Raw genomic sequence first — 15,026 nt, forward strand, 5'->3', positions numbered from 1 at the left:
TCAATTAACAGCCAACTGCTTTACCACTAAACTACTGAGGAACAGTGAGATTAGATATCATAGATTTCAATCCCCGTTCTCAACCCATGAGCAATATGAGCATGAAGTTCCCAGTGTTACAGGTATTGTGTTATATATCAGATTGAAAATGAAGGTTTAACAGTATTTTATTTCTCTATTTGTTTGATACCTTATTCTTTTGTAAGTGAGAGAAACCTCCTAGAAGCAGAACTATAACTCTCTCCTCCACAAAATAATAATATGCAATTGAGAGTAACTTTAGTCACTGGAGTCCATAATTGATAAGGATGCCTTGCCCATTAGAAATAGCTAAACTTACCAGCTTCTATAGTTTAAAAGACTCAATTATTATTCTGTTTTGTGTAGCACTTCTTCACTTATTCAATTTTCTTTCATGAGATTTATTTAGTCAACAATTTACTCATAAATTCCAGATTCATACATATTGTTTTCTTCAAACTCTGGTGTAAAAAAAAAAAAATAGGTAGTAGTATAGGTACTTAGTACAAATCCTTGAGATTTATGAAACTAATACTGAAAATCAAATATGCTCCTACACCTATAGAGAAATTTATATCAGCAGCTATCAAATTTGAACATTGCAGTAATCAGTGATTGCAAGAATTTACATTGGCACACTGAAAAAAAAAAAAAAGGTTTGCAAAATATTACACTACAACAACATTGCATTAGAAGCAAAGATGCCACATAAAAGTGAGAGACAACAAAAGACCAACTTACATCACATCTAGCAAGATCAGGGCTATTCCATATGACCATTAAAACAAGCCTATTGAGTTCTCCTTTCTCAGTAGCTTCCCTAATTTCCTGCATGTAAGAATTAATCAATAGTTACAATTATCCTACAAGAACAGTTTGACTCAGATTACCAATTATGGAACATGCTACATGCTACAAAGGATGTATGACGATGGACAGCGACGAAATGGGATGTCCTTAGATATAAGACATAAATATTCCCTAAGTAATAAAAAGAAAAGCAGCCAAAAAAGAATAAGGAAAGGGCTTTTACTTTTCAGAAGGATTTCTATCAATCTGTATATACAGAAAACACTCTTTAGAAATGAACACATTCCTTTTATTTTAAAGCCTCAATCTCTTGACAGATTAAGCAATTTATGAGCTAATGGCTTTGATACTGTACATTCTGATTACCTTCAGTCCTTCACCACTTCTCCAATCTCTAGCAGCTCTGATGAAGCTGGAAACCATTCTCTGTGGCTGCTTTTTTTTTTTTTTTTTTTTTTTTTTTTTTTTTTTCTGGATACCTTTTCAAGTGTGTGCAATTTCACAATACTCTTTAACCTTTCCTTTCTCTTCTTCCTCTTCCTGTTGACGTCTTCTATGCAACTCCTCTGTATCTTCTCGCTGCCACGCTTGCCATTCCTAGATATCACATGAACTCAACATAACAAGATTGTCGGTTTTATATTCAGGTAACATATTGTTATAGAAAGAATGCACATGGTCTATACTCATAAATTAGGACATGGACTATAAATTTAGCTAGTGATCCATTCAATGAGGATAGATCATAATCTGAACCAAAAAGCTATAATCAAAAAAGTGAATTTGCCATGTGCTTGCTACCGCGTGCCTAAAGTCAAATTCACTCTACCTACTACGTTGAAAACTGGAAGAAGACAAGAAAAATAATAATAATTAAATTTTAGAGGGAGAGAGACATTTCAAAGGTTAGGGAGCAAAATGATAATTAACCCATTTAAGTATTTTTATTCTGTCAGTAATCACTTTCTTCTCCCAAAAACCCCAGCCACAGACCCGAGACAGAGAGAGAACCACATCAAGTCATCAACAACGCACGCGCTTGTCCTCCCTCCGGCACCCGTCGTCTTCCTCATCCCTCCAGCCAGTCCTCCACCTCTGTCACGAGGCAGATTGGCCCTGTGTTGATTTCGATCTCGACTTGCGGATTTTGATCTTGATTTTGGGTAAGCTTAAAAGTGGTGTACAATGTTGGAATTGTGACCCTCAAGTCAAACAGATAAATTCAACTTAACAAATCTTTAAACCACTAAGAATTTTGCTCAAACCAACAATTAACATCAACTAGTGTACAATGTTGGAATTGTGACCCTCAAGCAAATTGCACCATGAATATAGATTGAGAGTTGTAATAGATGACCAAAATCAGATCATAAAAATCCACAACTTTATGCAAGACCTTTTGAAATACTCATGCTTTCAAAGCAGCAAAAAGTATTTCCAAATCGCCACTAATTGGTTAAATACAACCAATGGTAATGGTATTAAACAACATTCATTGTATGAGCTTTTAAACTTAATAGGATTTCCACTCTCAAAAGTACTCAGACGATGGATAAAATGACGAAAGTTGGAGATAAAAGCAAAATCACATTTTTCACAAGCTGTTCTTTCTTTGGATGTTTTATAAGAACAAAAAACTGTCATTGGAATAATTGCAATACCAATACACCAACAAGTACTAAAATTGGTGTTGTCTTGGTCCATGTTTGAAGATCTTGCATAATTAAATCTTTATTCTATTAAGAAATATTCAACAAAACTGATGAAACTAGTTTTCAAGAAAAATAGATTTTTCTATAGAAAATACTTGCAAGAAGAATGACAATCCCACAAGCAAGTAACCTAAGCATGTTCCTGCTGCAGAAACCTGTGAATATATTGGAGTTCAAAATTATTTTCGTTCAACTCCATTACACAGTAGAGATTTCTTAGCCTTCTTACCAATAGAAGTGGCTGCCTTCCAGATTTATCCATCAAAATTACCCCTAGTGCTATCATTGGAGTCTGTACAAAATCATGTAAATCACTTAAAAAGCATTAAGCAGAAGCAGATGTTGGAATTCTGCAAAGAGAGTCAAGAACCTGAACAATGACCATTGCTATGGTCCCAATACTACCTGAAAACCCTGTCATTGACAAAGTATTCCTCTATTCAACTTCCATTTCTTGTTAACTATAAGTAGCATTAAATAAGAGAAAAAAAATGAGAAAAAGAAAAAAAGACAATCCTTTTTCTACTAGCTGTTATGAATATAGCACTTGCATAAAATGCAATTCCATTGACTCCTCCAAATTGTCGTAGTACCATCAAGCCAACTACCAAACCCACTTTTATGTTAGCCAAAAAGATCAAACCTGTCAAAAAAATTAAAAAACGTGCTACAAAGATTATGATACAAAAGCTTACAATAAGTGAATGAGCATATTTCCAATGAAATAAGTCAAGAATTCTAGCTTCAGAAAGCCATTGAAGGGTTTCTGTGTACTCCCGTAAAATGATTTAAAAACCATGTCAATACTTGTTTCTAAGCAAAATTGTTGGAAAATATTCAAGACTAGTATGTAATTTTTATAGTTAAAGAGGAAACAAAGAGTTATATTCTCATTGACATCTGAAGTCCAAAATTTACTCTAATCTCAGTAGCTTCTGGAGTGATATCAGCATTCTACCCCTTAAGGTGCTGTAGAGCAGCTTCACACTCTTTCCTTCGACCAATTTTTGCTTAAAAAAAATCATATAAGCATGTCAGTCAATGCTTGAATTTGCTTTGCCACTTTATAGCATTTAGACATCTTAGTCAAATCACACGTACTTGGCTAAAAAGAAGAATAATAGAAAAGGCAATGATTAGCAAAACTTTAACTCTTTGTTTTTTTCTAGTTTTCAAATGCATTATCCAAAGAGCACCTTTTGTTAGAATATTTACATGTGAGTGGTGTGGTTAGTTGTAAATTGTTTAGTTAAAAGTAGTAAAGTCTCGTATTGGATAATAATGACAAAAGTGAGTGATTAAATATAACATAATTAAGCCTAAACCCATTGCCTCAAGCTTTTGGGTTAATTGGTGTTGTGATATGTTATATTAACTCCTCAATTGGAGTCTTCCCAAACCTTCCAAAAACATCTTCTAATAAAATTTTGAATAACTCACCAGCCATCCTGGAGATTCTGGACTGAAGAATAGACCAAGAAGTTGTACTAGACATGGTATAGTTCCTAAATTAAAGAAAAAAAAAAAAAAAAAAACCTTATTATGAAACTACCTTCAAATGACAAGAATACAGGACAAGAGCAGGGAAGCTTACCAATCAGAGCCAAAGTTCACCAGTTCACAAAAGCTCCAATTAAATATGTTAATGATATGCCACAACAAATCATCAACTGTATGAGTGGCAATTAGTAGGTGAACAGGGCAATGACTTACACGGTTTCCATATTCATGAGACTTTTGCCTTACCTGTTGAACAGTTGTAAACCCTTCCTGAAGATTCTTAGGTGTTATTTCTACTATATATATAGGTACCTAATTGCTATCGGGGACACAATTAATTTTACTGTTTACATGAAAGATAAATCATTGAAATTGCAATCTAACAACTTACCACATAGGAAAGGAGTCCCATCCCACAACCTACCAACAATCTCCCAAGGTCAAGCCACCAAGCACCAAGCATTTGACATTATGAAGTGAAGCTAGGATAAAATATATATACTTACGACAAATTAATTCCTGAAACAATTTTGTGACATAGTTGTTCCAGATCATGGATGATCATCTAAACTTTAGTTTTATGTAAGAGCAACTACAAAATTGTGATGCTGCCTCAATGATTTCCATTATCCTTATGTAAACATCTTTTCAGATAAAATGTAGGGGTTGTCATGCATGTAACATTAACATTGATGTTTGGAACTGCATAAAACAGAGAGATGGGATTCAAAACCTTTGAGAATGCTATGGCTAGCCACCTTGCCAGGCAGAATATCTCTGAAAAGCCCATTGTCTGCCTTACAAAACAACCAACAAATTGAAAAACTGATGAGCTGTGGAGCTTGAACCTTAATAATACCACCGGTGATGATTCCAGGGTGAAGTATTTACACCTCTTCTACCTATGTAATCTGCTATTTGGCCACTCACTATTGCACCCATCATTGCTCCAATTGTCAATATTGAACCAAAAAGTGAGTACTGCAGTATAACCAAAGGATGTTGAGAAAATCATATACAAAAATGTATAAGGCAAGCAAAAGATAGTTTACGAAACAATGCAACAAAATGGATTTTGCATAAAGCAACACGATACAACATTTCACTTCATTTTGAAAGCTCAAACAGTGACTTCTCTATGAAGGTCAGATCAGTATCTCCAAGTCATATAGTCCCTACTACCAACTAATTATTCTCAGCATTCAAACTTTGAAATGTCATTCATCCTAAATGTTGTATGCCTTTTAATTGTATCTAACATTTCTCAAAATCATAGTTAAATTTTATTCCAATTCTCTGATCAGAAAAATACAAGCTAGGTGATGAACTGTGTCCGTGATCTTGCCATGTGGATATGATTTTCCAAACATAACCTTTCTTCTTTTTCCATGTAGTAGAGCTCAAATAGTGGTATCTTCACATGAAGATTTGTTGTCATAGATCACCATAATCCCAGACAATAGAAGCATAAATACTGAAATTTATTCAAAATGTCAATGAAATTAATATATAAATGGAAAAATGGTTAAAATGATACAAATGTTATATTCATAGCAGAAGATGTTTCCAGAGCAAGATAGTTCAAGTGCTTAAAAGTGTTCTATAGCGATAATATCATTTGCCAAAAGTAAAAATGCACTTTATAGTTTTACACCCACCTCTGCCACTGTAAGACCCAGGTCATCCATGATTCCAGTCTGAGCAGGTGATGAATATCCCACCTAGAAAATCAATTATACATCATTTTCAGTTCAGTAGTCAGCATATCAAACGTCTAGGCATCCCACATAGAGATACCCATCCCATTATTGTCTTATTCAGTTATTCTCTCCAATGTTACAAAAGACTAAGCCTGCAATCCATTGACAAATCTACAACCCAAACATTTAGATGCATTTGTATGTAAAATCCCTAACAAAATTTGGTGATTCAACTAATATATGTTCTATCATGGCCTAGTAGGCTAGCTCTAGTAGCATAGAAAACATTGTGACACTTCAAATCATTGGAATTAATAAATGCTTTAATAATTCTTAAAGTGTTAATTAATTCCAATTATTTGAGCTAGTTTCTGAAAAAAGAAAAGAAAAAAAAGATTCGAGTTACAATAGTTTCTCTCCATTTCAATTTTCAAATGAATCTAGTTAGATATCATAGAATTTGAGTTCTCTATAGATTTGCAAAATTTGATACTCATCATGCATAAACGCATCAAAATACCATGTGGACTAGAGAGTGTGGACCACTCTATGCAAAAGTAAGACAGCTTTACAGCTGTGCCAAAAACGTAGGAACCAGAGACAACAACCAAAGTGCTAAGCACAACCATACCTGTGGCAGAAAAAGATCCACTCTGACTCTCACCACCACCATCACAACCAATACTGTTGGCACAAACATGGTCACCACTACTAGTACCACTGCCATATACTTGATGCTGTTCATCTTTGGCAACTATAGGAGTTGATAGCTCTCCTTCAATGCTTTATCTGCCCATGTCGTAATTCTCTTTGGATGGCAAAGAATTCAATTTGTGTGTCACGGAGAGAGGAAGGACGGAAGAGTGGAGTTTCTGAGTTAAGAGAGAATGGAAAAGAAATGTTGAAGGCGGACCCACGTGGGGTTCATCATGAGACACTTTTGTCGGTATTTAGTAATATTTTCCTGGATGTGATGCTATCTTTGTCCTTGTCCCTTTTATTGCCGATTGAAAGAAATGCTAATATATCAATAATTTAACTAAATATCATAAAATCTTCTCCCAAAAAAAAAAAAAAAAAAACTAAATATCATAAAAAGAAAAATTTAGGAATTTTTTTTTTTAACTCGAGCATAATATGAGTTTTAGCTTCAACCCTCAAAAGAAATATAAAATTTTTCATTATCACGTGTAATGTATATAATTTACTTAACCTAACTAATTAAATGAGTCATCTTCTATAACAATTAGTCGCATACCCGTATGTTGCGCGTGATAATTTTTTAGGTAAAATACTATTTTAATCCATAAATTTTGTAAAGATTAAAAAAAAAACAGTTTTATCATATTTTTCATAATCTTGTCATTATCATATATTTACTGGTTGATGATTTCAATAACATAGACATTAAATAAGAGGTAGAACTGGTCATTAGATTTTTTAAAGTTATGGTGTATAAAAATTAGGGATAATTACAATAAACCCACCTATGATATGACCTGTTTTCACTTTGCCTACCCGTGGTTTAAAACTTTACATTTTGCCCACCTGAGGTAACTTCCGTTAGCTTTCTGTAACCCACCTCTCGGTTTGCCGTTAGAAAAACACATTTTTAGGCAAAAACAAATATAACAAGAATTAAAAAGCTAGGGTTTTGATTGCTTAAGAACTTCTACGAGAACAAAGTGGAGGAATACAGATCAAACATATAAAATAAAAATAAAAAATAAAAAATCCAATAGCTTCCAGAATCAAAGAACTCTATTCTAATCTAATATACTACATTGGACCCCACTAACACGATTCTTGTTATGGCACTCTTTTAACATTTGACAGAAAACTCAAACATGGAACTGTACTCCAACGACAACCAAAAGCACATCTACTGTAATCTATACAACCATCAACTCATGAAATCAAACCCATATGTTTATTCTTAACATCCAAAAGGGCCAAAGGACAAAAAGAAACAAAAATCTCCATCCACCAAAGGGCAAGTTAGATAAAATAATGAATACATGAGGCCCACTAATTTAAATCCAATCAAATTGAAATAAATTAACAAACCCCCAAAACCAAACCCAACATAAAACCCAATCTCATTCTCAGATTGAAAGTAGTAGGAGAGAATCAAAGGATTTCAAATGAGTTCCAGCAAAGGCGAGAGAAAGAACCATGGTCGTTAATGGTGGCGGTGAAAGAACCATTGCAGCAGTGCAAGTTCTAGCTTTGGCCATGGGTTCCTTCGCGTTGAGTTTGGCTCCAACTGTGACTTCGATCCGCCTCTCTCTCTGCTATTTTATTTTCTTTGCTATTGTGGTGGGTCTGAGTTTTGAAGAGGGGTTTGCTTTGGTTTTGGTTTGAGATTTGAGAGAGAACTAAGGTGAAGCTGTGTGTGATTTTTGTGAATGACTGAAAGTTTCTAATAGGATTTTTGTGAAATTAGAGTAGAGCACTTTCAAGTGTAGGATTTTTGTAAATGTTTTTTAGGATTTGTGTGAATATGAAAATTTTATTTGGATTGATTGGCTCAAGACTGTTCATACCAAGAGGTAGTGTGTTCTTGAACCCAAGCTACAAAACCCCCTCTTTGATCTTGTTTGTTTGAATTTTTTCTGTTATTTTTTGTTTTAGAGAAGAGAGACAAAAAAGTGAAAGTAAAATACATTTTTACCCCTGATTTTAACAGAGGTCGGTAACAGATGGGTAACGAATTGAAGTTTAGGTGGGCAAAGTATAAAGTTTTAAACCACGGGTAGGCAAAGTGAAAACGGGCCATACCATAGGTGGGTTTACTGTAATTATCCCTAAAGATTATAATTGTAGACTTTAAATAAAATGTAAAACTATTCATTAGATTTTTTAAAGTCATGGTGTATGAAGATTATGATTATATATAAGGTTAAATGAAATATCAAAAAATGAGATTATAAAATTTTCCAATTTTATTTCTAATATAATTTTTGAATTACTGAAAAACATCTCATTTTTAGTTATGATAGAAAATATAATTTCTCTAGTTAGAGTTTGATTAATTTCCCAGGAACACCTTGAACTGAAATTTTTTTTATTATATATAATAATTAAATTTTTTTATTTGTTTACCCTTTAAAAAAAAATTAGGAACACCCTTAATCAAAATTAGGAATACTCAAATAAATTTTAAAAAAATTATTTGGTCTACTTTCGAGCAAAAAAATAAAAATAAAATAAAACCCAAAAAATAAAACCCAGCCCATTCTTTGACCCATAAACAATTTTGAAAAAAAAAAAAACTCAAATCCCTTGTAAATTAGGACTCCAAAATCCGAATAAATACACAAAAACACAACCCAAACTTCCTAACCTCAAAGATCCACACTTCAGGAGGCTCACTGCCATTTGTATATAAAAAAATAAAAAATAAAAAAAAATAAATTGTTTTTACACCGCCAGCTGTAACCGAGCAAGTGACCATGACAACCACCAACAAATTAGCCCCACTCGACATTTACATCGCCTCCACAGCTCTGCCTCCGTTGCAATCTTTGGTCTGGTATGAGTTTCTCACTCTCTCTATCTATGTTCTATTGTCTGCATCTCTAAAGTATAGTTTTTTCACTTTTTTGGACTTAACACACTACAAGTCTACAATTCAATAAATATTTGTACTTTAAGTTTGAAAAGGCAAGACACCACCACCGATGACACTTCATTGCACAACACAAAAACACTTAATGGTTTCCAGCTAAGTAACAATCTAATTCAAACCAAAAATTAAATAATAAAAAACCTAAAGCAACCACAGATTGTTTCGTACGGCAGCCTAGTTAACACTTAAATTAAATTTATTATTTAATTTGATAAAACGAAAATTTTAAATTATTTGTTTAATTAATAGTAGTGGCTTGGATAATTAAATTAAATTATTGTTTTTAGACTTGTAAGTTTCATAACAAGACGAACAATGAGTTTTTGAGTAAGTGATTTCTAAAGAATTTAGTTCAAAATCAATTATAAATTATTTTAATGCCATGAAAGATGACACATCTTTATTAAGTTATAGTTAATTTGTCAAATAAAGAATGTTTTCGATCATTATTTTTATTAATACTTAAGAGTTTTATTGTGTTTACCTTGCCCTTCCTGGAATAAATTCCTGGCTCTGCCACTGTCTAGTCTTGTGATTGGGGCTATGGTCTAGTCTTGTGATTGGGGCTATGGGGCATTGGGGCTTGTCTGTTGAATTAGGGGGTGGATGGGGCATGGGGCCGAGGTAGTGCAAATGTGCTGTGTGATAGTGCTTCTGCAAGTGTGCAACTAATAATTAATAAATATGGTTGTGTGCTATGTGTTAGTTGATTAGTTCAACTAATGATCATAAAATATGTAATAAATCACTATTTTTTAGACTTGGACTTAAGCTATACTCCCTATATATTTTTGTGTTGTACAATTTATTGACTTTTCTTTTTTTTGTTAAGTAATAGTGTGATATTCCAAGCATCAAACAACCATAGTAATTAGATGAACTAATTAATTTTATTTGTTTGGAATATTAATTAACCAATAATTAATTGGAGAAAGCAACTAATAAACAATAATTAATAATTTAATTAACTAATACATTATATTAAACAAACAAATTAAATTATATTAGGCTAAACAACAATTAATAATTTTGCTATAAAAAAAAAACAATTAATAATTTTATAATTAATGAAACAACAATATAACAAATTATAGTTTATAAAAGACAAACAAATTAATGAAACAACTAAACAACAATACATTTAGGAAAAATTCTTAGAACCGCTACTGGAAAAAATTATGCTTCATTAAGGAACACCTTGAAAAAAAATTCCTGAAGTCGCCACTATGTGTGCATGTGAATGTATCTTTTTGTAGTTACTGTTTTCTCCTGGGTTAAGAGAGCTTAATTTTGTAGCACATTATCTTGCAAAGTGTACATGTGATATTAACAGTGTACTATGCTATAGGAACTCCTTCCTCCCAACTGAAGTTTGTGATGCTTGGAGGAAAGACTGTTTGTTTCTTCTGTTTAATAGAAGTGGGTTTTAGCAACAAAAAATAAATAAATAAAAGTGGGCCTCAAGAATCTTTGGCCGCTGGTGTGATGCAGCCGTGTGATCAGAGCAGTTTTCTAAACAACCCTACATCACTTAACAAAAAACAAAAAAACAAAAAGACAAAAAAAGAAAAAAAGAAAAAGAAAAAACATAAACATAAACATAAACAAAAATACAAGGAAAAGCAAGTTTCTTTGTTTTGTAAGGAATTGGCCGAACTGATTGTTTTCATCTTCATTGGAAGGTGTCGAAGGACCTCGGGTTCTCCGACGAGACGACCTCAAGGTCCTTTGACGAGACGACCCCGTACCACGACTCCCAGAACCTCCTCCATTATCCCGCCTAGATGACCTCGTACCACGACTCTTAGAACCTCCTTCATTATCGTGCTCTGAGGGACCAACTGCAAGCCCTTCAAACCATTTCTCCAAAGTTTGAATAAGAGACTCTGCCAACTGGGCCCTCTGCAAGGATATATGATCTTAGAACCCAACTTCACAAATTGCAAACATGGAATCTACAAAAGATAAAAGAGCAAGAACACACCGAAGAGACCTTTTGGTCCAATTGGGTATAAACAGCTTGTTTTAGAGATTCAATCATCAACATGCACTCAGCAAAAAGATCAGCCTCAATATGCATGAAGAGAACTATAAGGTATGCACCAAAAGTGGAAAGCACTTGGTGAATGAAAAACATACCGGGCAGGTCCATGGAACATTCGGAGCTTGTTTCGGCCTTTCATGTTGCATACATCTGATAGACCCATCTTGATTCTTCACTTGGCATGACCGTGGAGGAAACTGAGGGTACCTCTCCAGGAAAGAACCACTAGGGTCTTCAACATGACTAGAGGGTTGAGACGCAGTCCTTTCAGGTGATGAACCTTCATAATCAGAACTATGCCCTTCACAATGAGCAGCAAAAGTTTCCCCATCAACTTCTAAATTCACATCTGTTCCCTTTCCAGTTTCAAATAGCTGCCCCAAATTCTGACCAAGGTTAGAAGGTGGTACTGCAATAGAGTAGATCTTAGGAACCTTGGTGTATGATCTCACAACACCTACACTACAGTGAACCTTGAGGCAATCATCTTTGAGGTAGTCAGATTTCTCTAGATCAGTTCTTTTGAAAAATCGCTCGCAACCCCTACAACATCCAACTAACAAAACTATTAAACCACATTTGCCACTTGATTACATTAAATGAAAAATGAAGCAAAGGTATTCAATGGAAAATGATTGCATGTAGGTCATAAGTATAACATGATAGCATAAAAACATTACGCCCACAAGATGCACATAGTAGTCATTGAATCAAAACTCCTTACAAGTACTCAAAAAGAGTTCATGAATTAGAAAAACACCATCTGTCTGGTTCCATCTAATCCTAATGCGATATGGAATAATAAGATTATTCTACTGATCTCAATTTAATCTCATGGACATGTTTGTTGTAACATTGTTTGTTGCTAAGCTCTCTAGAAATTTATGAGTCTAACAATAGGTGCTTGTTGCCTCATATTTTATACATCATTTGTACCTATCAAAAAATATATTTAATACATTATTTGGCTTTCTTATGTCATATAGCTAGGAGGCGGAAAAGAGTTCATGTAGCAGACAGCTACTAGTCCAGAAAGTTACTCATCCAGCAAGCTAACATTATATGGAATAAAGGCTTTATTGATTAAAGTAATACACACAAATTTTGAACAGTGTTTGCCCGGAAATTACGTCTTTACATGAACAAGAAGGGGCTCTCATATTAACAATCCTGGCTCAGCTCTAAAATTCAAGCCCAGAAAACCATTACCTATCAAATTCAACAAGCATACCACCACCCACTTGTACATATCAACCACTTTCAAAACTTCCAGTTCCACAACAACAACAAAAAAGATGAGTGCCACTTACTATTACTTCAAAAATTCCTAATCTTGCCATTGGTTTCTGTCCACAATTCATGCAACTGCTCTTATATTGAATCAAATTATTATTAACTATAACAATAAAAACAGTAACATTGTGCGTAATTGTGTTTTGTACAGGATAGTATAAGCAATTACTCCCTGTCTTATACTAAAGAAACTTTGTAAATTGTATGCGTTTAATTTAAAAAAATAAACATGATAATTTTTCATGAGTCATTTAAGTCATTCAAAAATGAAGTAACAGATGCAAGCATGACCGCATGGGGGTACTATTTTCAAACAAACATCATCCAACAAAGAACCCTTTTAGAGAGAACTTATATACAGTACCTTAGGTTCTCCAATTGAATAGCATTGTCCACTAAAGCACAAACAATTCTATCTTTTGATTCTTTTCCCATGACCATATAATTCAAAATAATCATATGTTTGAATTTAATCAAGGGAAAAGAAAAAAAAAGTAATTAATACTTTGACAGTTTTTTCAATTTATCTATTTCAATGACCATATAATTTCAAAATAATCATGTGTTTGAATTTAATTAAGGGAAAAGTTAGTGAAGCATTTTAAGAAAGTTTTTATAAGAAAAGAAAAGAAAAAAGTAGTTAATTTTTCCACAGCTTTTTCAATTTCCCCGTTAACGTGACCCATTTCAAAAAATTGTTATGTTTATTGGGTCATGTTCTTGGTAACACTCATTAACAAGTGCCCTACAGGATTTAATTCATCAACAACTAAGAATGAACTTAGCAAAGAAACAACAATCATGATAATTAACATTAACACACTTATAATCAAAATAACCCAAATTATAATCATAACAAACACTATCATAATCATAACAATTATAATCAAGATCACCAAAAAAAAAAAAAAAAGCACCCAAATTTAGAAGGAATAATCTATTACCACATGCTACCGCAATTTCTGATCGTGTAAGGCCCACTATCGAACTGGGTATGAACCTTATGCCTCCCTTTCCCACTCTGATCCAAAAGCTTCAGTTCAAAAAGCGCTCTCACATCAGTGCCTTCGCTCGCCAAAACTATAAACAACGAAGCATACGGAGCATCGTACTGCACTTTCTTGCCATCCGGGTAAAAATAGATTGCCCAAGAGTACCCGCCGGCGGTGAAAGTATCAGACGCCACGTAGTTTCCGATCCCTATACCTTTCAAGAGCGAGTAGCCTGCGATTTTGAACAGGTGGGACCCATTCACCGTCTCGGTCATCGACGTCGATGTCGTAGTTGGAGTCGACCAAGACAAAGAAGATGATGAAGAAGAAGAAGAAGAAAACATCGGCTGAGAATTAGGCGACACAATTCGTACCATTTATAGCAAGGATCGGGGTAGAGATAAAAGTTTCGGTGTTTGGTTGGTGAGAAAATCTAGTATTTGGTCAATTGTTAGAGAGAGAAATGGATTGACCAATTAAGTGGCCAAAATGTTTTTTTTTAATTTTTTTTCACTGTGCACTTTCAGTGTAAATTTTTTTCACTGCGCTTTTTTTTTTTTTTCTTTTTCTTTTTAAGCATAAAAACATACTTTTTATTTTATTTTATATACTTACTTTAAATATATTTTCTAATTTTTTGATGTATTTTATATATCAGATTTTTTTTTTCTTTCAAATCTGTAAATAAAATTAGAAAAAGATCTTCAGATAAAAAATAAAAAAAAAAGAGAAGTAGAGAGACAGACTTATAATATAATTGAATCTCTTATATCATTACACATAATAAACCACAAAACAAACCCATTAATAAATACTAACCTTTGAGCACACGCGTGAGACTCTTCTATTTTTTGGATAAAGATTAATAATTTGTTGTGGGGTCTGAAATTTGGAATCTCGGCCCACTTCACATTAAGGGCCCAAAACCTAGGTCGAGGAGCCCTACTGTCAGGGACACATAATAAAAGCTCCTTGAAGGCCCAAGGATGTGGCCGAGGACGATTTTATGACCGACATCTCACAAAAACGCCTGAAGAAAAGGACAGATTCAGTACAGGAGCAGCACAAGGAAGAAGGCTGCCAGCACCTTAATGTGGAGCCCATCGCCTGACAAACCCATACTCATACCATGCTATCCAGCTTTTCCCAACCACTCTGACGTGAGGATTGATAAGACGAGTAACCACCCCAAATAAAGAGAAACTGACACGTAGATGAAGAAAGGGAAGTGAATACTAGTATAAAAGGGAAAAGAGAGCTAAAAGGAAAGGGGCTCCCCAGGAACCAGAGAAAAGGGGGAGCACGAACTCAAAAAGAAGGAGG

General features: G+C 33.9%; 2 protein-coding genes across 4 annotated transcripts; both read right to left on the reverse strand.

The window, feature by feature from the left end:
• Positions 1–4,520: 4,520 nt before the first annotated feature.
• Positions 4,521–6,031, reverse strand: LOC115959547 (sugar transporter ERD6-like 5). The gene is made up of 3 exons (XM_031077985.1): positions 5,702–6,031; positions 4,935–5,024; positions 4,521–4,836 (listed from the first exon to the last, which is right to left on the reverse strand). Exons 1-3 carry the CDS (start codon positions 5,729–5,731, stop codon positions 4,657–4,659), a joined length of 300 nt encoding a protein of 99 aa, XP_030933845.1. The 5' UTR covers positions 5,732–6,031; the 3' UTR covers positions 4,521–4,656.
• A 4,643-nt stretch (positions 6,032–10,674) lies between these two features.
• On the reverse strand, positions 10,675–14,177 carry LOC115960813 (BTB/POZ and MATH domain-containing protein 1-like). 3 transcript variants are annotated; one of them, XM_031079803.1, is made up of 4 exons: positions 13,656–14,177; positions 11,514–11,961; positions 11,359–11,367; positions 10,675–11,276 (listed from the first exon to the last, which is right to left on the reverse strand). In XM_031079803.1, the coding sequence occupies exons 1-4, from the start codon at positions 14,078–14,080 to the stop codon at positions 10,902–10,904; spliced, it is 1,257 nt and encodes a 418-aa protein (XP_030935663.1). In that variant the 5' UTR covers positions 14,081–14,177; the 3' UTR covers positions 10,675–10,901. The 3 variants fall into 3 exon arrangements, with proteins under 3 accessions (XP_030935663.1, XP_030935664.1, XP_030935665.1); XM_031079804.1 differs by lacking the exon at positions 11,359–11,367 and having other exon boundaries at positions 13,656–14,176; XM_031079805.1 differs by lacking the exon at positions 11,359–11,367 and having other exon boundaries at positions 10,993–11,329; positions 13,656–14,176.
• Between the last annotated feature and the right edge of the window lie 849 nt (positions 14,178–15,026).

The sequence above is a fragment of the Quercus lobata genome, chromosome 9, assembly GCF_001633185.2.
Source record: "Quercus lobata isolate SW786 chromosome 9, ValleyOak3.0 Primary Assembly, whole genome shotgun sequence".
NCBI classification, from domain to species: Eukaryota; Viridiplantae; Streptophyta; class Magnoliopsida; order Fagales; family Fagaceae; genus Quercus; species Quercus lobata.

Coding starts and splice junctions, on each gene's coding strand:
- LOC115959547 (XM_031077985.1), bottom strand. CDS start 5,731: ATGGATGACCTGGGTCTTACAGTGGCAGAG. Junction 5,025..5,701: donor TGGGTCTTACAGTGGCAGAG/GTGGGTGTAAAA, acceptor GTTATACTGCAG/TACTCACTTTTTGGTTCAAT. Junction 4,837..4,934: donor ATTACATAGGTAGAAGAGGT/GTAAATACTTCA, acceptor TTTGTAAGGCAG/ACAATGGGCTTTTCAGAGAT.
- LOC115960813 (XM_031079803.1), bottom strand. CDS start 14,080: ATGGTACGAATTGTGTCGCCTAATTCTCAGCCGATGTTTTCTTCTTCT. Junction 11,962..13,655: donor AGAAATTGCGGTAGCATGTG/GTAATAGATTAT, acceptor TGGATGTTGTAG/GGGTTGCGAGCGATTTTTCA.